Below are 23,874 nucleotides of genomic sequence, written 5' to 3'. Positions count from 1 at the left end.
TAGCCCCTGGTGGCTCCGCACTCTCCCGATATCGGGGTGCGTACATGCCTGGCCGGGAAACGGCCCTTCGTTAAGGCGGAGGAATTCTAACATTCCCACAGGTCATCGAGTGGTTGACCAGTCTCACGCTATATCATGACAGTTAGTTTTCGGCTTTCTCTACTGAGGTGCTCGTCCGGATGAACCAGGGCACAATCGCAGTAGTTCTCCTGGTGCTACCTTAGCCGGCAAGGCGGAACGTAAGGCATCAAAACACAGGAGCCGGGCAAACCCAACATTTGACCAAAGACAATGATTCGGAGCTTATGCATATAGGGCCAAACTCGCGACGCCGAATACTCCCTAAGGTATTCGATCATTGTGGTATAAACCGGGCCTAAATAGTGGCCTTTGTAAGAAGCCCCGTGTGTCCAGGTACGTGCATTGTTCTGGCGTGGCCACATGCCAAGACGTCAGCATCCTTCTCAATGGTGGATATGTATCAACAAGAGACAGTAAAAAAGGTTTATGCAGGGTCTTAATCTAAAAAGAATCCTTGGAGCGGGTCCCTGCTGCACGTCTGCGCCTATGTCTCCATTGTGTCGTATCCTGGATGGTGTAGCACGATGATCGTCTGTAAAAGAGAGGAAGTTAAGTGAAAAAGTCGTCGTGCAAAAATATAGTTGTTAAAGAAACCATGTATATTTCAAGATGATAAGAAATTGCCACTTCTCTGCGAGCGTTGAGCCCCTTGTATTGACAAATAGGGGTGTAACCACTTATTCCGTATAAATAACGGCACCGGACTTGATTAGTTGTATCTGAGGTCTTGACGACCTATTGGATGCTTTCGCTTGTCCAGGCACCTTTAGTGTGCGGCTGCCAAGGCAGCCTCACTCTCTTTGGCGCACAAAGATCGCTTGATATTTCCGTGCATTGTAATGATGCCACGTGGACCGGGCATCTTGAGTGTGAGGGAGGCGTAGTGTGGTATTGCATTAAAGCGAGCGAAAGCTTCGTGTCCGAGCAGTGCTTGATAGCCACTTTGAAATGGAGCGATGTGGAAAGATAAATGCTCACGACGGAAGTTATCGGGGGAGCCAAATATAACTTGTATTAGGAGGGAGCCCGTACAACGAGCCCCTGGGCCCGGCGTTACTCCTTTAAAGGTAGTATTGCTATGGCGAATTTGTGTTGGGTCTAACCCCATCCCGCGGATTGTATCCTGATATATTAGGTTTAGGCTACTGCCGCCGTCCATCAGGACTCTTGTGAAGTGATATCCGCCAATTACTGGGTCTAGTACTAGGGCAGCCCATCCTGCGTGTCGGATACTTGCTGAGTAATCGCGATGGTCGAAAGTGATCGGTTGAGATGACCAGTGGCAGGACTTCGTGGTGACAGGCACTTGGGTATATTTTCCTGAGAGTGCCGCGTTGTTTTTTCCCTTGATTACGTGTAACATGTTTACTGTTTCGACTTCTGGTGGAAATTTCTTTTGTTCCCCCGTGTCTTGCTTGGGGGGCTCGTCCTCGTCTTCACTTGGTGTATCCTCCCCCTTGTGTACGGCGTTGAGCTTGCCGGACTAGTTGAAGACCCAACATTCTCTGTGGGTATGATTAGCAGGTTTACCAGGGGTACTATGAATCTGACATACTTGGTCCAGAATTTTGTTGAGGCTGGACAATTCATCCCTGGTGCCTTTAGGGGGCGGCTTTTGACCTGGCCGAGAGTTTTTGAATCCGGTATTTACTGTCGTGCCCTTCGTGTTGTCTTCTTTATTCCAGCGTTTGTTATTGCTGTTGCGCCATGATTTCCTGTTTCCATCTCTAACTTCGGATGTACTGGGGTCGCTGGTGCTGCATCTGGCTAGCCAGCTGTCCTCACCCGCGCAAAAGCGGGTCATGAGGTTTGTTAGTGCGGCCATCGTTCTCGGCTTATTTTGGCCGAGGTGTCTGGCGAGCCATTTGTCACGGACACTATGCTTGAAAGCTGCCAAGGCTTCGATGTCCGGACAGTCGACAATCTGGTTCTTTTTAGTAAGAAACCTATTCCAAAGCTTTCGGGCTGACTCTCCGGGCTGTTGAGTTATATGACTCAAATCATCCGCATCCGGAGGTCGGACATAAGTCCCTTGAAAATTTGCCTGAAAGGCGTCTTCGAGCTCTTCCCAACTTCCAATGGAGCTTTCGGGTAGGACTTTGAGCCAGTGATGAGCTGGCCCTTTGAGCTTGAGGGGTAGGTACTTGATGGCGTGGAGATCATCTCCTTGAGCCATATGGATATGAAGGATGTAGTCCTCAATCCAGACCCCAGGGTCTGTTGTTCCGTCGTATGCCTCTATGTTTACGGGCTTGAATCTCTCTGGAAATTCATGGTCCAGCACCTCGTCAGTGAAACATAGGGGGTGTGCGGCACCCCTATAGCTGGGTGTACCGCATTGTTCGGATGTTTGTTGTGTTGCATTGTATGCTGGGGCGCACTTGAGTAGTCCATAGATGGATCTTGTTGCGCCGTCCTTTGGGTGCGAGCCCTCACATGGGTCGCGTATTGTATTGTGAGCGGCGTTGTATGTCGATCTGTGTTGGTAGAGGGGTCGTCTATCCGACCAGGTGGCTGCTTTGATATTTGGTTGTGGGGGTTCTGAGGCCTCCTCATCGAATTCGGGTAGCAGCTTCCGCTTTGGGTAGCTTTTGGAGGGGCGATTGTCGCCGTACCTTGCTGCAGTGCTGAGTATTTTACTCCATCTGAATTGGAGTGTGTCTTGCGCGGCCTTGAGCCTTTGTTTCTGCTTTTTCACGCTCCTCGCGGTGGCAACAAGCCTTTTACGGGCGGTCTGTTGCTCCGGGTGTTTGTCCGGCGTTATGTCGTCCGGACCATTATCCTTGATAGGATTTGTTTGTTCGGTTTGATTATCCGGATTGCCGTTGTCCGGCAGCGGTTCGCCCTGCTCCAGCGCTGGGTCTGTGTGATCGCTATTTCTGTCGAGGCGGGATTTGGGGCGGCGCTTGCATCGCCACTTTGACTGCTTTTCGAGGGAACAAGCCTTCGGTGCGTCCTTCCGCTCCTCGTCGTCATCTTTTGGTGCGTCCACCATGTATACGTCATATGATGAGGTGGCATTCCAGGGCCCAATAGGCGCTGGTTCTTCATCGTCTCCTTCATCGGCGTCCATACCGTCGATGTCGTCGGAGTCGAAGTCGAGCATGTCGGTTAAATCGTCGATAGTGGCTACAAAGTGGGTGGTGGGTGGGCTTTGAATTTCTTCATCGTCCGCATCCCAATATCGCTGACCATAGTCCAGCCAAGGCTCTCCTGATAAAGAGAGAGACTTTAGTGATTTTATAATATCGCCAAAGGGCAAGTGCTGAAACATGTCTGTGGCAGTAAACTCCATTATCGGCGCCCAATCGAATTCGATTGGCAGAGGCGCGAAAGGTTTGGAGTCCATAGAGGAGTCCGACCCCTTGGAATCATGAGTCTCGCAGAGTGCGGGGCTGGTGTTCGGCTCAATCTCCATTGGGATCGCAGCCCCCGAGGCGGCGTCCAACCACCCATCCTCGATCGGCGCGGTTGGCTCTGAATTAAGAGTCGAAGCCGATGTGGGTGCGGCCTCCAGGGCACTGTTCGGCGGCAGAGCTAGATCATGCTTGTCGTGACAGTGCGGCGCACTCGGCAGTGGCTCAAATCCGTCAAAGATCAAGTCCCCGCGGATGTCAGCCGTGTAGTTTAAACTTCCAAATCTGACCTGACGGCCAGGGGCGTAGCTTTCGATCTGCTCCAGACGGCCAAGCGAATTGGCCCGCAGTGCGAAGCCGCCGAAGACGAAGATCTGTCCGGGGAGGAAGGTCTCACCCTGGACTGCATCGCTATCGATGATCGCAGGAGCCATCGAGCCTGACGGCGACGACACGGAGGAACTCTCAATGAAAGCACCAATGTCGGTGTCAAAACCGGTGGATCTCGGGTAGGGGGTCCCGATCTGTGCGTCTAGGCCGGATGGTAACAGGGGCCAAGGGACACGAAGTTTTATCCAGGTTCGGGCCCTCTCGATGGAGGTAAAACCCAACGTCCTACTTGATTAATATTGATGACATGGGTAGTACAAGAGTAGATCTACCACGAGATCGAGGAGGCTAAACCCTAGAAGCTAGCCTATGGTATGATTGTTGATGTGTATGTTGTCCTACGGACTAAAACCCTCCGGTTTATATAGACACCGGAGAGGGTTAGGGTTACACAAAGTCAGTTACAATGGTAGGAGATCTTCATATCTGTATCGCCAAGCTTCCCTTCCACGCCAAGGAAAGTCCCTTCCGGACACAGGACGGAGTCTTCAATCTTGTATGTTCATAGTCCAGGAGTCCGGCTGTAGGTATAGTCCGGCTACCCGAACACCCCCTAATCCAGGACTCCCTCAGACGCCTTCGAGGTGTGAACTCGCAACTTGGCGGTCCCCAGCGCTGCCCAAGAGCTTGGAACGCATGTAGAAGGGGTCGATTATCACGATGTCCGGGGTCTTGTCTCTAATGATCCGCATCTCCATACTCAGCGAAAACAGCCGAACGAAGGTGTAGTGCAGCGGATGAAGGTTAAACATAGCAAAGATGTCATCAAACCGCAGGACGATCGTACCCCCGATGGCGCCATCCACAAAGCCCTTGCCCTCTGGCACCTTGGCCACGAAAACCGGGTATGCCACATCATTCTCTCTGAGACGCCGCTTCTCCAAAGAAAGAACATTGTCATGCAGACTCCGCATAGCACCGGTTGCAGCATTGAGCATATTTGTCGGTAGCATCGCCCTACCCGCCACATGCACCCTCCTTGAGATATCCTTAGGTGAAGGTGGCCCGTCCTGAGCACGGATCATACTCGGTGCCGGCTGGCTCGCACCGGCGCCCTTTTTAGCCTTTAGTTTTCGTCCCTTCTTCTTGATCTGTTGTAATGGGACCGAGTTCTGCTCACAGACCGCCTTCTTGAGCGTGTTTGGGCTGATAATATTTTGCACCTCAGCTATCTGAGGCTCGGTGAAGGCGGCAGCTGGAGGTGTCTCTTGAGAACTGAACGCCAGACGACGCCTGTTGCAATTGGGTTTCTCCGCCGTACCAGCTAGATCGTGGTCGTCTTGGTTGGGTTCTTGAGAAGGAGGCCCGCAGAACTCGTCACTGTACCCATGTTTGGCAAAGTACTTATCGACGTTGGTAAATGTATCATCGTCGTTGTCGTCGTCGTCCGGATCCAGTGCCATATGCATGTCCGGATCCCGTGCCATAGGGATGTCCAGCATATCCGGTAGCGTTGCGGCGTTCTTGCCATGGCTTGGCGCCGGCACGACTGGCGGTCTTGTCTGTGGGGTGGTGTCCCCCGCCCCCAAATGAATCTGACTCTTCGGCCAAAGCAGGGGCCAACTTACACAGGTGCTGAGGGTCATCTCATCTTCTTCGTCAGCCCCAGCGGGTCGAATCGGAGGTAACAGCTCGTCGCAGCCTGGCAGCACCTGAACCACTTCAACCCTATACACTATGGGTGGCATCGGATTACCGTGGAACACGGGGTTGCCCGGTTTAACGATTCTGCCCTTTGCGACATCGACCAACTCGCCGCCCACGAAGTGCAGGAGAGTGCAAGGAACATCGGCGGCGCCCTGCGAAAACATGTAGGGCGTTAGGGATGCCCAGTCAAAGGCAAGGAGATGAAGTCATCGGCCGAGAGGCTTAGTTACCATGATGCGGTCGAGCTCGGCTAATGTCGAGGGACTGCCAACGGCGGGCGTGCAACTGACAGAGGGGCCGCTTGCTGGCGAGGTGTCGGCCGGCGTACACCCGGGTGCATAAAGCTCCAATGCCCGTGCCGGCGCCGGAGACATGAATACCGCCTCCGCCGGAGACACCAATGGTGCCGCCTGCGCGTTGTGCGAGTTGCTGGCCGTGAAGTTGGGAACCGGGGAAGGCCCCTGTTGGCCGCCCGCAATCCACGTCATCAGCCCATGAATCAACATAGGCACCATGGCGTTGAGCGTCGTTCCCAGTTGTTGTTGCACTTGCTCTTGGACAATCTCCGGAATCCGCGCCACTTGTGCCTTGAGTGCTTCAACCTCGCGCAACTGGCTTTCCGAGCTGGTCTTTTTCTCCTTTCGCCCACCAGCGGTATAGTATGATGACCATTTTGTGGACAAGCCTTTACCGGCCACACGACCAGCTGACGTCGGCTTACTGAGCTTACCCTTGTTTTTCATTACGTTCAATGCCCTATTTAAAGGGGTGTCGAAAGGGGAGCTCTGAGACGACCCCGCGCTACTGCTTTCATTGTCCTGCGGAAGGAACGTGAACCATTTAGAAATATTGGGGATTAATTAGAATGCAACCATATGGAGCTAATTACGCGGGGGTGTATTCCTTACCAGAACAAGCTCAAGCGCCCTGGTCTTCGGATCCGTGCTAAGCTCCTTTGTTACCGGGTCCTCCTTGTACCAGGCCCTGAGAAAGTTCCTGGTCTGCTTGTCATGGTATTTCTCGAAGCAGGGCGGTAGGCCTTTCTCGGCACGCTCCGCGTCCTCCTTGTCCCATATAGGCTCCGCCACTCTGTAACCGTCGGGACCGAGTTGGTGGACCCCCTAAGTTCAACTTCCGCATTTCTTTCCCCCACTGACTTGATTCGGAGGTTGCACTGCTCTCGCACTTGATCTTGAACTCCTTGTAGTCATCTTCGCTCATCAAAGGATATTTTGCCTTAATCTTCTCATAACTATCACCTTTTTCAATCATTGCCTTCACCGTGCTTTTCCATGTAGATAGGGCCATGCTCATCCTTGTGAGGGCGGCACCGTTCACTTTATTCCCTGAGAGGCGTGTGTTTGCAAACTCAGCGGGGAACTTGTATCGTTCGTGCAGCTTCGTGAAGAGGAGGCTGCGCAAATTCCCTCGGTCCTTATGCCTTAGGTTCTCGGTGTTGATCGAGACGGTGCTCTGGAGAATGCACCCGAGCTGAACCGAGTACCCCTTGACTACTTCTTTGGGCGCCGTCGGATGCCCATCGGAGTTCACTTCAGTAAATTCCTCCCTGACGGTGCCGAGCACGCTCGGGCGCCGGTCCTTCCATTGCCTCTTCAGTTGGCTACCATCTGTGCGTGCGCCGCCATCATCAGTGGTGGCATCCGCGGCGCCATCATCAGTGGTGTCATTCCCGACGCCAATAGGGGTTGTGTAGTCAGGATCGGTGTCTTCCGCGGCGTCCTCATAGCGGTGAGGTTCTTCCTCCAACTCCTGGGACAGCTCCCAGAATTGCTTGCCACCCGAACCGCCGGCCTCATCGTTGTGGGCCATGTTTCGCTCTAAATAGGAAAAAAGTTTGGTCAAAAAGTTGGTTATTGTCAAGGAACAAGATCATGGTCTCATCATTTAGGGTTTTTCGACACCGAGGCATCCTAAAAGCTAAGCTTTTATCATTTAGGGTTTGTCGACGCCGAGGCACCCTAAAAGCCTAAGCGTACATCATTTAGGTTCTCATCAACACCGAGGCACCCTATAGAAGCCAAGTTAAGTTTTCATCATTTAGGGTTTATCGATGCCGAGGCACCCTAGGTTGGGCCTAATCACTTGGCACTAATCACTTGGCTCTATTGCCACCTATGTTGGGTTTATGATCTAGGGTTTATCGATGCTAAGGAGAATTCTAAGTTGGGCCTAATCACTTGGCTCTATTGCCACCTATGGTTTAATGCAGCAAGAATGGCGGGGCAGTTGATCCTACTTAACTAAGTACTAAGATACCCCGGCCCATGCATTAGTCGCAAGTACCCCATATGTCCTATTTTTAGCAAAGTCATGCTAAAATTCATGGAAAATTTCAGCATGACCTTTGCTGAAAATAGGACATATGGAGTACCCGAATTTGCCGGAACGGAAGTTAATCGACATTCCGGCAAACTCAAGGGCCTCTCGGGGTACCTGCAAATTCATCACGACACAATGGTCAGAGAAAAAACCCAGCAACTTTACAAGTCTTTCACAGATTTGTTTGCAAGTTCTGATATGTAATAAAGATGAGCCTCCAATGCTGATTTGTTTGCCTCAAGACAAGATGAACCTCCAATGCAACAAGTAATAAAATGTTTGCAAGTTCTGATATGTTTGCAAGATGAACCTCCAATGCAACAGTCTTAGACATTAGGACACTACAATGATCTACAACCTTATGTAAAGTGCCAACTCCATAGATTTCTTTTTCATAGCTTTTATATTATTTCTAGAAGCAACAGAACAGGGTTAAACACCAGAATCTTGAGTTTAATTTGACTAAGCTGCATTGTCTTGAGGCCTGGCTTACTTGTCTTTGTCTGTCAGCCAGCTCATGCATGCATGGGCATCTAACTCACTGGTATCATATCTGGTTATTAACAGAACAACAGGAGAAAAAAGAAAAAAACATATAGAAGCACATATGAGAAGATTCATCGAATCTGCATGACTTCACAGAAAAGATACCTTTACCTGGCACCATCATGTTTGTTGGACAGAAAGAAGAAAATCAACCTCTTGTTAATGTTTAATTATCGTGCAGCTCTGTTAGGCATGCAGTGCTACTATACTACTTAGGTACACAGACAATACGATTCTCCCAGCTCCAACCCCAAACACAAATTAAACCCTATATTTACTTGAAATTAAGATTCAGCCCTGGATAATCAACATACTCATCTTGAACCATATATTTACTTGTAATTAAGAGTCCATATCTCTTGACTAGAACCACACCAAACCCATCTTGTGTTATGTATCACACCAAACAGACCAGCAACTGAATACTGGGGCTTTAAGTTGCTTGCAGAGACTAGATAGCTCTACTCATTCTCAGGAGCCAGCACTACATACTTTATCCTATATTTTATTTTACTGGGATATAATAAAGAGCACAGTTTGCAATTAGTCTGTATCTAGTTGCAAACAGGACTGGATCCAGTTTCAGTCCTACATGTCTCTTACCTTGCAGGACAGTGGTAGCAGCACACTGCTTGCAATGGTTAATGTCCAAAATAACTCATTTTCATCTATAAACCATGGACAAATACATGATACAATGCATTTTTCTTCAGTGTGTCCAGTGCATTTTTTGTCTATAAACCATGGACAAATACATGTTTGCTAGGCACCAAGTACTCATTGCGTGATTTATGTAACAGTTTAGCGGCTTATTGCGTAGATGAAAAATAAGGACATGTTTTTTGGTAGTGCTATATAAGCAGAAAATTCTCTTTACAGGGCGCAACAAAGATGAGAAATGCAACACATAGTGATAATTTGCTAGGGGTAGCAAGGATAGGTAAAAGATTAGGTAGGAAATGATACCAGGGAAGTGACGCGGGAAGAAGAGCCGCAGGATGACTACAACGAATGCAATCCAGGCACCAACCTCTCCCCTGCAATTTTGATGTTTGACGATCACAAATTTGATTCAAATGTTTATATCTAATGATGTACAATTAAAGCAACAGAGGATATAGCACCATGGAAGTGTCAGCCAGTGAGGCAGAGGCAGTGATCCTTCAACCAATAGACAACAAGCATGAAAAAGATACCTCGACTTTTGCACTTGAGTGTCCAAATCTTGCAGGTACCAAGTACTCCAATGCACATGGAGTACTAATTATTCATGTTTGCTAGGCACTACTCCCACAATTTTTTGAACCTAATTTGACCTAAATTCGAGAGGGATTTGACCTAAACCTAGCAAAAGAGAGAAGAAGAGGGCATGGCCGGGAGGGAGGAGAGGAGGAAGAGAGGAGAAGAGAGGCAGAGGGAGGAGGGTTACCTGACCACGATGAGGTGGTGGCCGGAGCGGAGACGGCGGAGGGCGGAGACGGTGAGCTTGGGGGAGGCGGGGATAGACGACGGGGAGGTCGCGGGCCTCCTCTCCTGGTGGACGTGGGGCGGCTCCGAGGCTCCAAATCTCCGGCGGGCCTCCTCTCCTGGTGGACATGGGGTGGCTCCGAGGCTCCAAGTCTCCGGCAGCTCCAAGGCTCCAAATCTCCGACGGGTTTCTAGGGTTTCGAGGGAGGCGAGGGAGGCGGGGCACGGGGGGAGGCGGGGCATGGGGGGAGGCGGGGCTCGGGGGGAGGCGGCGCTCGAGGGGGGAAGGGGAGAGGGAGGCGGCGGGGGCGCGGGGGCGGCTGCGGCACAGTGGGTCGGGGCAGCGGCGGCGGCGCGGTGGAAGGAGGGACGAGGGAGGGAGCGGCGCGGTGGAGGGAGAGGGACGAAGTGTCTGGCGAGAGGGAGGGACGAAGTGTATGGATGGGGGAAGATTACTAATGGCGCACCCCCTGGCGGTGCACCATTAGAATGTTTTTTTCATAGCAATGGCGCACCAGCGGGACTGTGCGCCATAAGTATTCTTTTTTTAGATAGCAATGGTGCATCGGCCAGCCGTGCGCCATAAGTAAGATTTTTTATTATTATTATTTTGTTGCATCAAATAATTTTTTAGAAAATGAATATAAATATGAAACAGTAATAAATTTTTATAAAAACAGTAATAATTTTTTAAAAAATATCATCAGATTTGTTATTTGAAAATATTTATGAATATAAAAAAATATCATCAAATTTGTTATTTGAAAATATAATCAAATTTGTTTTTTGAAAATATAATCAAATTTGTTTTTTTATTTTTAGTGGCATTCATTTGTGACGGTGGAGTGGGAGAGGGTGCGGGGGTCGTCGGCGGTGGTGGAGCGGGGGAGGGTGCGGGGGGTGCTCGGCGGCGAGGGGGATCTGGCAAGGGGGATCTGGCGAGGGGGGATAGCGATCGAGATGGAGGGGGGTCAAGATCGAGTGTCCTCATGAATATTCAATATTTTTTCATGAATTCAAAAAGTGCCCATGAAATTTAAAAATATTCATGATAGTTCAAAAAGTGCCCATGAAATACAATCGAGAAATGAAGACTACAATTTAAATGCAATCGATCTTAGCTAGCTAGCTATCTGTTCACAATCTTCTTGCCCTTATTTTTCACAAATGGAGTTCTTCTGTGGAACGGACGTCCCTTAGGTAGGGTGGTCCTGCTTCTTCTTGTGGTGTATGCTGCTACTCCATCGTTGTCGTCATGTTCGATCTTCGGGTCGCCGTACTTATCGAAGTCTTGCTCATTGTCTACTCCATCCATTCCGATATTCTTCCTTTTGCCTCTCCTCACGACTGGGCTTTGACGGGTCGGTAATGAAGAAGCATTGGTCCACTTGGGAAGCTAGTACCCATCGCTCATTTTTCACGGTGACATTTGCGCCCGCGGTCTTGGATTTGGCTTTGGGTATAACCATGGTGGTGAAATACCGGTCTTATTTTAGGACGCTCTTGGCCCATCTGACACAGAACATCGGGACCTTCTCTCCAGCGTAGCTCAGCTCCCAGATCTCCTCGATCCTTCTATAGTATCTGTCCTTGTCATTACCGGTGTAGGATTCCATCGTTACCCCGGAGTTCTGATAACCATCGCTCTTCATGTCCTTGTCCTCGGTGTAGAATGTGTAGCCGTTGATATCGTATGCCTATGTGTTGTAGCGCGACTAGGTTTGCTCTTTCAAAGTCGGCGAGTCGACCCTAGAAGTCGACATGCATTTCACGGCGACCCTCACGGTGACCCCATCCAGCGAGCCTGCCGAGGTGCCTATTGACGGGCAGACCAACGGGGTTCTCGGTGCCTAGATAATTCGTGCAATAGGAGATGCACTCTTCGGTCAGAAAGCCCCTGGCTATACTTCCCTCTAGACGTGACATGTTGCGAACATATCCTTTGATGACACCATTCATCCTTTCGAACGGTATCATGTTGTGCAGGAACGTCGGCCCAAGTTGGATGATATCCTCCACGATATGGACCAGCAGATGCACCATAACGTCGAAGAATGCGGGCGGGAAGTACATCTCAAGCTCGCATAGTATCACCACGATCTCTTCCTGTAGACTTTTGAGTTGCCTCACGCCAACCGACTTCCGAGAGATGACGTCGAAAAAGTTGCATAGGCCAAATAGCATTTCACGGACGTGCGCGTCCATGATCCCACGGATTGCAACTGGAAGTATCTGCGTCATCAGCACGTCATAGTCGTGAGACTTCATCCCGCTGAACTTCTACTTCGCTGGGTCTAGGTATCTTCTTATCTTCCCCGCGTAACCGTAAGGAAGTTTTACTCCTACGAGGAAGGTGAAAAACTGCCCGATCTCCTACTGACTTAGAGTGAAGCACGCGGGAGGGTAGTCATTTCCGGTCTTCTTGGCCTTTTTGCCTTTGCGACGACTTTCTGTGTCCTGCTTCGCCTCATCATCATCATTAGCGTGAAGCTCCTGCCTGATGCCCATTGATTTCAAATCTGCCCTTACTTTCGGCCCATCTTTAGTCCTCTCTGGCATGTTGAGCAGGGTACCAAGCAGACTCTCGCACACGTTCTTTGTGATATGCATGACATCAAGGCTGTGAGGCACACGGTGGATCTTCCAGTACGGCAAGTCCCAGAAAACAGACCTCGTTTTCCATACCTTCAGCAGCGGCTCTGGCGCCTTTCGCTTCTTTCCCGGCTCAGGCGCCTTTTGCTTCTTTCCCGGCAGTGGGCAATCTTTCCAATTTTTCAACAGCTCGTCTATTTCCTCGCCGCTCCTCGTACGCGGGCGTCTTCGGGGTTTGGTTTCACCATCGAACAGATCCTTGCGTTTCCTCCACGGGTCATCGTCGCGAAGCCACCTTCGATGTCCCATGAACACGGTTTTCGAAGACCCGGGATCTCTATCTAGCTGGCGATACGTTGTGTCATCCATGCACCTGACGCGTCCAGAAAATCCGTGGACCACCTGCCCCGTGAGATATCCGTAACCGAGATAGTCATGCACCATCGTGAGCAGTGCGGCTCTCATAGGGAAATATTCTTTCTCTGCGGCGTCCCACGTATTGGTTGGCGTTTTCCACAGCGTGTCTAGCTCCTCTTTCAGCAGCCCCAGATACAGATTGATGTCATTCCCTGGTTGTTTCGGCCCTTCAATTAGCATACTGATGTGAATGTACTTCCTCTTCATGCACAACCAGGGGGGAAGGTTGTACATCCACACAAACACAGGCCAGGTGCTATGTGTGCTTCTCTGGCTGCCAAACGGATTGACTCCATCGGTGCTCGCGCCCAGCACGATGTTCCTTGGATCCTTCCCAAATTCTGGGTGTTCGAAGTTCAACGCTTGCCACTGGCTCCCATCCTTAGGGTGACTCAGCATCTTGCCTTTTTTATTTATCTTCGGATCATTTGCGTCATCTTCTCGCTTCTTCTCCTCCCTATCCGCGTGCCAAAGCAGGAGCTTTGCTACCTTAGGGTCCGCGAAATACCGCTGCAGACGAGGAGTGATCGGAAAGTACCACACCACTTTTCGAGGAGCTTTCTTCCTCTTCTTGTATCGAGTGACGCCGCACACCGGACATATGGTAGACTCCGCGTACTCGTCCCGATAAATGATGCAATTGTTCATGCACACATGGTATTTCACGTGCGGTAAATCCAGAGGACACACAATTTTCTTCGCCTCCTCGAAACTGGTAGGGCACTTGTTCCCCTTCGGAAGACGTTCGTGCCAGAATGAGATGTTCTCGTCGAAGCATGCGTCGGTCATTTTGTGTTTTACCTTCATCTCCAGAGCCATGAGCGTTGCTTTCAGACGGGTATCCTCTAGCCTGCATCCTTCATACAATGGAGTAACCACATCTATCTCCAGTTGATCCAGCTTGGCTTTCTCTCGGGCGGCAGCTCTTGCGTTATCCGTCTGGTTGAGAAGCAGCTCTTGAATATGAGGGTCCTGCACCCAGCCCATCGATGGTCCATCGTCGTCTGCTCCGCCGGCATCTTCATCTTCATGATCATGCCCTTCGTCTGCTCTGGCATCTTCCTCATCATCATGCCCGGCATCTTCTACATGATGACTGTGTACAGCATCATCGTCGTGATCATGTCCTGGAGATTCTTCGTCTTCTCGCCCGCCCGAGCCGTGGTGGTTGTCTTGCTGCCCTTCCTCATTTCTTGCCCGGCCCCCATGGACGACTTCATAATCATCTTCATCACCTTGCCACCGATAGCCATCCATGAAACCACGCAAGAGCAGGTGGTCCCGCACCTGCCCAAAATCCGGGCCCGCAATAAGGCTCTTCAGCTTACATCTTTGACAAGGAAATCTTATCTCCGTCTCGTTCTTTTGAAGCATCTCGGCCTTCGCGGAGCTCAAAAACCTATTCACGATGCCTTCGGTCATCGTGCGAACCATGGTCGCCTGCGGGGTAGAGCAAAATGATATTTTAGAACCAAGAAAAAATTTGGCATGACTTTCCCTAAAAATAGGACCAAAAAGAATGCATAGTGCCAAAATTCTCGCCGAAACGAAAATGAATCAACATTCCGGCAAAATATTGGCAATTATCGCATTTCAAATACTGGTACCTGCAAACACAAACATATATGCAACACCACAAACATACATAGATCTAGTTAGGCCACAAAAAGTGCATGTGCACGTTGTTGAAGCAAGCTAGAGAGAAAAAAGTAGATCTACAATATAAAGATAGCTTTCCCCTTACTTACCTATCAAAAAAAGGTAATTTAACCACTTAATTTTGATGAATCTTTGGTGCAAATGAGGTGAGGAGGAGAAGGCAGCCGACAAGCTTGGAGAAGAAGGTGGAGGAAATGAAGTGGGGAAAGTGAGTGTGTAGGTGTGGTTGTCCAAAATATCTAGCTGGTCCCAGGTTACTAATGGCGCACCACCCATCCATGCGCCATTAGTAGTTTTGCAAATATATATATAGTGTTACTATTCATCACTCAGGGTGCAGAATAAGTTATTCTTCACCCGATGTAATCTTACAATCGCTTCCCAAATAAATTACGTTTAAAATATAAATAGTTACGTGCATATTGATTCAATATGTAAAATTTGGTATAAAAAAACAAAATTATAGGTTATAAGACCAAAAAATTCACATTTTATGGATGTTTTACACTATGTTTTTACATTCGTAATTTTACATAATATAAAATATTTTTTACGGCGAGTACATATTGTCTTACATTCTCTTTTTATGTATGAAATAAGAAAAAATTATGAAACGTAAAAATACGGTGCATTGATGTCAAAATAGAGAGGGGGTAAAGAATAACTATTCCTCATCCAGGATGACGAATAGCACGACCCTATATATATATATATACACACTAATGGCCCATCGTTGCATAGTGCGCCATTACTAGTTTAAACTAGTAATGGCGCACTATGCCACAGTCCGTCATTAATAGTTTTGCAAAAAAAAGAATAAAAAAATACAGTAGTGGCGCACTGTGTGACTGGTGCGCCATTACTAGTTAGAACTAGTAATGACACACTTTGCCTGGATGCGCCATTAGTATGTTTGAAAAAATGAAAAAAAAATATTACTAGTGACGCACCGTGTGTCTGGTACGCCATTAGTGTCTTCCACACTAATGTGCTGATGTGCCATTAGTATATAGTAGTGGCGCACCACTTGTCTGGTGCGCCATTAGTGTCAATTTCATCTATAGCCCTTTTCCTAGTAGTGTTATGAGGGAAAATGCATTAGAATTACTCCAAAAAGCATTATTATGCAATAAAACATAGTAAGTAACAGTAGGTAAACATGATGCAAAATGGACGTATCAATGCTCACTCATAGTCACGGAGTTGCACACTCTTGTCGGCATAGTCCCACATGTGTGGCCGCGGGGTTTGCTCACTCTCGCCCTCGTAGTCGCACGCGCACGACTGCGGGAGGTGCTCACACACAACCGTGGAGTTGCACACTCTCGACTGTATAGTCCCACATGCGTGGCTACGGAGTTGCACACTCTCGTTCGCATAGTCACACATGCGTGGCCGTGTAGTTGCACACTCTCGTCTGCATAGTCACATAGTCGCATACGCACAACTGCTGAGTTGCACACTCTCGTCAGCATAGTCGCACATGTGTGGCCGCGGAGTTGCACACTCGTTCGCAGAGTCGCACACGTACTGCTGCGGCAAGTGCTCACGTATGGACATGGACACTTTCGACGGCATAGTCGCACTTGCGTGGCCACGAAGTTGCACAATCTCGTCCGTATAGTCACACATGAATTGTTGTGGGAGGTGCTCACACCCGGCCACGGAGTTGCACACTCTCGTCGGCATAGTCGTATATGTATGGCTGCGGAGTTGCGCACTCTCGTTCATATAGCCGCACACACAATGCTGCGGGAGTTGCACATGCATAATGAGGTGGTTGCTCACGCGTGACTGCAGAGTTGCACGCCCTGGCCGATATAGTTGTTCAGACACAGACTGAGGGATGGCACACTCTTATAGAGTAGTCCCTCGCACGTTGTGGGGGTTGCACACACGCAATGACTACCAGGCAGCAATTGGTCAGGGTAGTTAACCTGGGCAGCAGACAAAATTGCACATTTCACTGTTAGAGAGTAGTATGGGGTGGTAACACTAGTGAAAATTGCATGTCCAGGCTTAGAGTGAAAAGTTGCACGTCCACTGTCAACTAGTTGCACATCAACGACTAATCAGTTGCACCAAAGGAGATTAAATTGCAAAAAAAAAATTGTCAAAATATAGCCATGCGAGATCTAGTTTTGAAGAGCACGTCGCGAGGATTCCAATGATGAAAACGTATCTCATTTTGATTCGCGAATTGAAAGGTATGCCTTTTCAAAATTTTAAAATCACAAATTAAATGCACAAGAGAATAAAACACATGCACTATAGGAAATAACTGTTCTCACGTTTAGTACTTCGTGAACAAAGGGATCAGATGATTTTTTATTAGAATAAAGGACAAGAAGGACAAAGTATTCCCTTTTATAATTATAAAGACCAAAATTTTCCTATTTTGGCCGGCTACTCCAGAACGCTAGGGAGTAGACGGCCGCTGTGTAGACGTGTTCATTAAATTATTGCTCTCTAATATTCAACTAATTGATTCACTTAAAAAGTGCTTAAAATGAGGGCTCATTCGGTTTGGAGGATTTCATAACGTAGGAATTAGGACTAGTATAGGAATTTTATAGGATGGCACTTGTCACCCTAAGGAATTGGCTCGCCTCGTTCCTACGCGCAAAATGAGCTTTGAGTGGATGTGTAATTTCCTCCAAAAACACAGGAAATGAATAGTATTCCTACGAAATTCCTATACACATTTCCTACAAACCGAATGCATCTATAGGAAATTTCCTTCGGGATCCTTGTTCCTATGTGTTTCCTATGAAAATCCTCCAAACCGAATAGGCCCTGAATGTGTACATCACACCTGCCAAATCCCAAAAATAGCTATGGATTCAATCGTAGATCATTTTGTCCTAGTTGTATGCAACACGCATACTCCCATTCCCTAAAGTGGTAAAGGAGGCTCTTTTTGTCTCATTAGGACAAAGAAGAATTAGCAAGGTCAATATCGTACTCCCTCCGATCGGAGGGATCCATAGCGACATGTAACATGAATTGAAGGGAGTATAAGATATCGTGTTCGACATTCTTCTTCTGAATTAGAACAATTGTTTGACTATTTTTTGTTATTCCATGACAACGCACATGCATTCAGCTAGCCGAACCTAAATTTGATCTACACATGGAGAAACAAAAAGACATATCTAGGTTTGAATAGAGTCAATGGCGTTCAATCTCTACAACATTCAGCATACAGTCTCATTCAGACAAACGGTATCTCGCATACAGAGCCAACCAAAAAGAAAGCAGCAGCATGTACTAAGACTGAATCTCTTCAAATGGCATCCAGTCGACCAAGAGTTACACGACGGCAAGGATAAATGTTACTACAACGCAAGTTGGTACAAATCAGCAAGAAACAGCAATTGGTCCAGCAACATCAACTGATATGGCTGGCCTTAGCGGTGGTACGGCTGCTGCGCCCCGAATGCTGCTCCAGGCCCGCCATACAACACACCGCCTCGCCGCGCTGCCATGCTCCCCGGCGCATAGTAGGGCTGAGCAGCAGCAGCCGGGTTCACATACCCAGCACGAGCCGCGTAACCAAAGGAACGGGACACTGGGTTCTGGAATGATGGCCCGTAGCCTGAGCCTGAGCCTGACGCCCTTGCGGACTTGGCAGCAGGGAAGGACTGAGGTCCGGCTGCTCCCCGTGCTCGCTTGTTCTGGAATCTGTTTCCGCTGCCTAGCCTCTTCCGGTCAGCCTTCTCTCTATCCATCCTCGCCACCTTCTTTTTTAAGTGCTCGATGTTAAATACCGATACTAGCTGGCAGGACTCGACACACCTGATGACAGCCTTGCAGGCGTTGCACTCCAAGGTCTTAGACTCCTCCTGGAGAAAAAAACATGAAGCCTTTCTTTAGTGCCACAAGTTACCAAGGACTGGAAAATGGATAGAGAACTGGAAAAAGGATAAAGGCATGCTTCATTTCCCATAGGCAAGTAGCTAAGGCCTCGAATCTTGGGGATAATGCTCATGAATTTAATGAGATTTTCCTCTTTTCGCCTAATTTATATCCTCTTTCCAACTGATATGAACACCCACGCTAACTTATCTCTCTCTGATTCCCACGACACAACACCATGGAAGCAAGGTCGTTTCCCTTTATTATTGTCTCTTGGTTTCATGACTTCCTAAATCTACATGCTGAACAAGAAAATAGGACTTATATTTTCAAACGGATGAAGTCTCAGCTAACCAACAGAAATAAATTTTTGCAATAGTGCATCCAAACTCGAAACAGGAAACCAAGCAAATCGAGGGCTAAAACAGTGGTCTGGATGGACTACATGGAACAAACTAATCTATGAACTCAATGATACCAATACGCAACATGATTCTACGACTGATGAATCAGATAAGCACTATAATTTTGAATCAACTGTTTAAATTTAAGAGGCGTAAGTGCTTTTGTGGAAATGATATACACATAATACTACTATACCAAAACCGATGCACGTCACAGATATGACAGAACTGCAGGTTGTTTAAATCAAAGGCATGTCACTAATTTCATTTCCTTCATCAATGATCTTCATGCAGGCATTCAGACAGAAAAAGGACCGATGACCAAACAGAATGATGAGTTTAACAAAAAGAAATCAAGTTCAGAGAGTGGGATGGAGTCTTACAACAGCAGAACTGGAGCGTCTTCCACTACTCAGAATGGCCTGGGCCTTCTCAGTTGAGTCCTTTATATAAGAGTTAAGAAGAGGTGCAGGAGGAAATCGCTCAAGCAAACATGCCTCATGAGCAATATATATAGCCTCAATTACATTTCCTGAAGTAACCAATTCCTGAACAACATCTGCAAAGTAATAACAGAATAGTTGAGTCATGTCTTCTTTTCTCTGAACTACTAAACATATAGTAACCAGCAGATCTGGATAAAATACATAAGATGCTAATCATGTATAGTTCGAAACTCAATATGGAACCTTCAACAAAAGGTTAATCTAGTTAGAAGTAGTTGTGATTATCAATTAATCAAGTCTTTTAGATGGTTATTAAACAAGCCCCAAGAAAACAAACAAACAGATCACAACTTCAAAAGTACATTCTTCTCACCAATTCACTCAGTTGAAATGCAGTCCGGACTCCGGAGGCACAAAACTGACCAAAAGCAAGAAGCTGCTTAAATTCGTCAAGTTAACAAGGTCCTTCGAAACTTATTCTAAACCTTGTGATATTTTTTTGTTCATGAGTAAGCTCATGTAGAATTCAGTTCCTTAAATTTATACTCCCTCAGTTCCAAAATATAAGGTGTATTAGCTTTTTCAAAACTCAAACATGCGCATGTTTGACCAAGGTTTTAGGAAAAAGTATCAATATCTACAGCACCAAATCTGTACCATTAGATCCATCATGAAAAGTATTTTCATATTTTATTGATTTTGTATTGTAGATGGTGATGTTTTATTCTATAAACTTATGCACCTTATATTCTGGAACGGAGGGAGTACCGTCCCATATTAAGTGTCGCTCAAATAGAATAATCTAAATGTATTTCAGTGCTAGATACATCCATTTGAGTGACACTTAATATGGGACGGAGGTGGTATGTCCTAATCCCTAAATACGGAGTATACCACCAAGAAGAAAGCAACATCACTACTACGTACTACCTTATAATACAACTCAAGAAGAACGTCATAAAAAGAATATTTAGCATGCCTACATGATTATTTAGATGCAGAAATCATACTACCAAATCAAACACATGATGAAAGCAATGAATCTTAAGTTGCTGCGTAAAGTAAGGAAAATGCAGGTTCTAAGGGCATTTCTTTCTCAATCTAGAAAATGACTTGATTTGCAAAGTAAACTCAAAAGAACGTCGCAATCCTCATACTCAATGAACTGAAGACCTGTTACTAAATCAGATAAAAAACGTAACAAATTTAAAAACCATGCCAATAGGTCATCATTACCTGCGACGGTCTCCTCAAACCCGAGGATAAAGGCAAACCTCGCAAGTTCCTTCCTTCGACGGTTAGCAACAAACAGGCTCTTCAAGAACTCTCCATCAAACTTGTCTTTCAGTCCAAATGCCGCAACCATCTGCAGGAATAAATGTGCTTCTACTTGCCCCAGTGCACCCTTCTCCCCTTCCTTGTCAACTTCCCCCATTGCCTTTGTTTCTTCCTTAACTTCGCTCTTCCCTGCTTCTTCAGCTATCTTCTCATCAGCAGGAACCTCCACCTTTACCTCTTCTCCCTTCTTCTCCTTCAGTGCTTCCATCCCCGCTTCCTCTGGGTCCTCCTGTGTTTCATTTTCTACTTCCTCTGGGTTCTCTTCCTCCTCATCACCTGATACAGCCACCAGCTCCTCCTGGTCTTCCTCTTCTTCTTCCTCTTCCTCTTCTTCCTCTTCTTCCTCCTCCACCTCCTCCACCTCCTCCTCTTCCTCCTCCTCTTTTGCATCTGCCTGCTCTACTTTCTTATCTGGTAACGCTGCATTATCAGCATCGTCAGCTTCTGTCATCTCCACCTCCTCATTGATGGGAGCTGGCGAGTCTCTCTTGATACCAAACCGCTCAGACCAGTTCTTTGCAACCACAGACGCCCTCTCAACCAACGTATCTCCTATCTCCGGCGGCTTCCGCCCATCTGAACCAAACAACGAGCGCAGCAGCATGCCGAGCACCCAGCACTGGTCTTCACCGGCGCCTTCACCGGCCTCCAGGAAATCGCTGAGCACATCGAGGACGAGGCGGGGTGGGTCCACGGACGCTGCTACGGTGGGGGCGATCTCCTTACGAACGGTGGCGAGCTCCCTGCGGCGCGCGGCCATAAAGCGCCAGAGCGCGGCAGCGTCCATGCGGCGGCATATCCACCTGAGGGCGCCACGGATGTCGGCGGGCGGCGGCGCGGCGGATTCGGCCTCGGCCTCGGCGAGGGCGGCCGAGAGCGCGTCGGAGGCCTCGGTGAGGCGCACGGGCACGGAGGCCTCGCGTGCCTCGAGAGCCGCGAGGGATTCGGAGGTGGACGCGTCGGCGGCGGCCAGGGCCTCGTCCACGGAGGCGGAGCGGGAGGCGACGTCCTGGTCGAGCGAGGCGAAGTGCGCGAGCGTGCGCGACCAGGCGTCGTGGCAGGTGGCCAGGAGTTGCTGCTGGGAGTCGAGATGCTCGAGGAGGCGCCGGACCTCGCCGGTGGCGGTGGGGTCGTCGGTGGTCGCCATGGCGGCGAGGGCTGGGAGGCGCTGGAGTTGGATTGGGGGCAGTTTCGAGATGGGTTCGTGGCCGTGTTGAGACGGCAGAAGCTGGGCTTTGGTTTGGACTTGCATCTGGACCCTAATGGGCTCAACCGTCCTGAATGTATGGACCTGTCGATAACAACTTTAGGCTTACCTAAAAAAAAATAACAACTTTAGGCTGCACACTTTCCAAAAGTTCGGTATAAACAAAATAAAGTTTTTTTTAACATCAGTACAGGCACAAACGCTCATATATGTACGTGCATAAATCTTTACCTGATATTAAAGGATGGAGACTTTTATAGTTCTCCATACGTCATCTATTTATAACCGTTGAGGGCTCCTTTGGTTTGTAGGAATTTTATAGGATTTTCATAGCATAGGATTTGTATAGAAAAATTTCCTTTGAAGCTCTTTGGTTTGTAAGAATGAATTCCTATTCCTATATAGGATAGGAATCAATCCTTCACATTTTGAAGGAAAAAAAATTAGCTAAGACTCAATGAAAAAATTCCTATCCTATGCATCAAATGACATCTCTTTCTCTATAGGAATTGAGATGCATGTCGTCTCACTTCCTATGATTTTATTATTTCTATAACTTTTTTATCCTATGAATCAAAGGAGGCCTGATTTTATGATAACCAATTACGATTGACCGCTGAGATTTAAATTAGATTTGTGCACGTGTGTATAAGAAACAAAACGTTGTTGGACGACGGCCCACACCGATACCACGATAACCTTCACGTATTTGCTTCCGATCGATCTCATCCCTAGCCATTAAAAGAATTCTCCCCAGGATGCATCGCCGCACCCATCTCCCATCGATGCCCCGCCATCCTCCTTGTACATACTCTGCCGTCTGAATCTCGCCGCCGCGCCCGTGCCGCTCGCTGTAGCATGTGATCGCGGCGATCGGGACCGCATCCCTCCGCAAACAGCGGCGGTGATGGAGGGCGCCGCCCAGCTCCTGACAGACAGACTCGTGGGGTGCTTGAATTTGGTTGTGGCGTGCGAGGAGAACCGTATGGTGTTGTCTGATGCGTGTTCTGGACTGGGACGTTTGGTCGGCTGACACCACATATGAGCAGCTCCTGAGCTTGATCGCTTGATTTGTGCACGCATACATGCGGCGGTGCTGGCGCTCCTCCGGCATTACGCGAGCTGGGGGAAGGGAGGAGAGAGGAAAGGAAGGCATAGGGGGCGGAGGCGCGAGTGCTCCTCCGATGAAGCGAGATGGCAGCAAGCATGGGCGCTCAGGTTCAGGTGCGCACGAGCTCGGTGGGTCTCGTTGTCGCCTGCGACCGATCCACATGGGTGGTGTTGAAATTATGGCACCTGGTGGGTCGTAGCGTCGTCTCACGTCCATCTGCGTGAATCCTCTTTGTGTGGCCTTCCGAAGCAAAGGCAGGAAAGGAAACAGTCTGAGAGATAGATAGATAGATAGATAGATAGATAGGGGATGAGAGAGGGCGATAGAATAGGACTGTCACAAATGGATAAGTTTTGGAGAACACGTGATGGCTGTACTTGGCAACCGCTGGACCCAACGAGCAGGCAGATTTTGCTTTGGTTTTTTGGGTTGATTGCTGAACCATGATCGTCCAATTTTGATTCCAAATCGTCTGTGGAAAAGGGGTCTGATCCAACGCATCGCCTCCTTCCTCGTCTCCATAGCGTTTCAGCCTCCCGTCTTCAATGTTCGATCCGCTCCCATGTAAGCCACAGACGCTATATGCCCTCTGCCCCACGTTTCCCGTCTCCTGATTTTCCTGCGGTGAGATGGCCGAGTTCGAGCGAGAGGCCTTCTTGTTGGAAATATGCCCTAGAGGCAATAATAAATTGGTTATTATTATATTTCCTTGTTCATGATAATCGTTTATTATCCATGCTATAATTGTATTGATAGGAAACTCAGATACATGTGTGGATACATAGACAACACAATGTCCCTAGTAAGCCTCTAGTTGACTAGCTCGTTGATCAATAGATGGTTACGGTTTCCTAACCATGGACATTGAATGTCGTTGATAACGGGATCACATCATTAGGAGAATGATGTGATGGACAAGACCTAATCCTAAGCATAGCACTAGATCGTGTAGTTCATATGCTATAGCTTTTCTAATGTCAAGTATCATTTCCTTAGACCATGAGATTGTGCAACT

At 48.1% G+C, this 23,874-nt stretch overlaps 1 protein-coding gene across 1 annotated transcript; it reads right to left on the bottom strand.

The window, feature by feature from the left end:
- Window positions 1-17,633: 17,633 nt before the first annotated feature.
- On the bottom strand, window positions 17,634-21,798 carry LOC125542997 (FRIGIDA-like protein 4b). The gene is made up of 3 exons (XM_048706242.2): window positions 20,440-21,798; window positions 19,141-19,316; window positions 17,634-18,340 (listed from the first exon to the last, which is right to left on the bottom strand). The coding sequence occupies exons 1-3, from the start codon at window positions 21,791-21,793 to the stop codon at window positions 17,906-17,908; spliced, it is 1,965 nt and encodes a 654-aa protein (XP_048562199.2). The 5' UTR covers window positions 21,794-21,798; the 3' UTR covers window positions 17,634-17,905.
- Between the last annotated feature and the right edge of the window lie 2,076 nt (window positions 21,799-23,874).

The sequence above is a fragment of the Triticum urartu genome, chromosome 3A, assembly GCF_056163025.1.
Source record: "Triticum urartu cultivar PI428250 chromosome 3A, HENAU_Tu73, whole genome shotgun sequence".
NCBI classification, from domain to species: Eukaryota; Viridiplantae; Streptophyta; class Magnoliopsida; order Poales; family Poaceae; genus Triticum; species Triticum urartu.
This window is presented reverse-complemented; position numbering and strand designations above follow the sequence as displayed.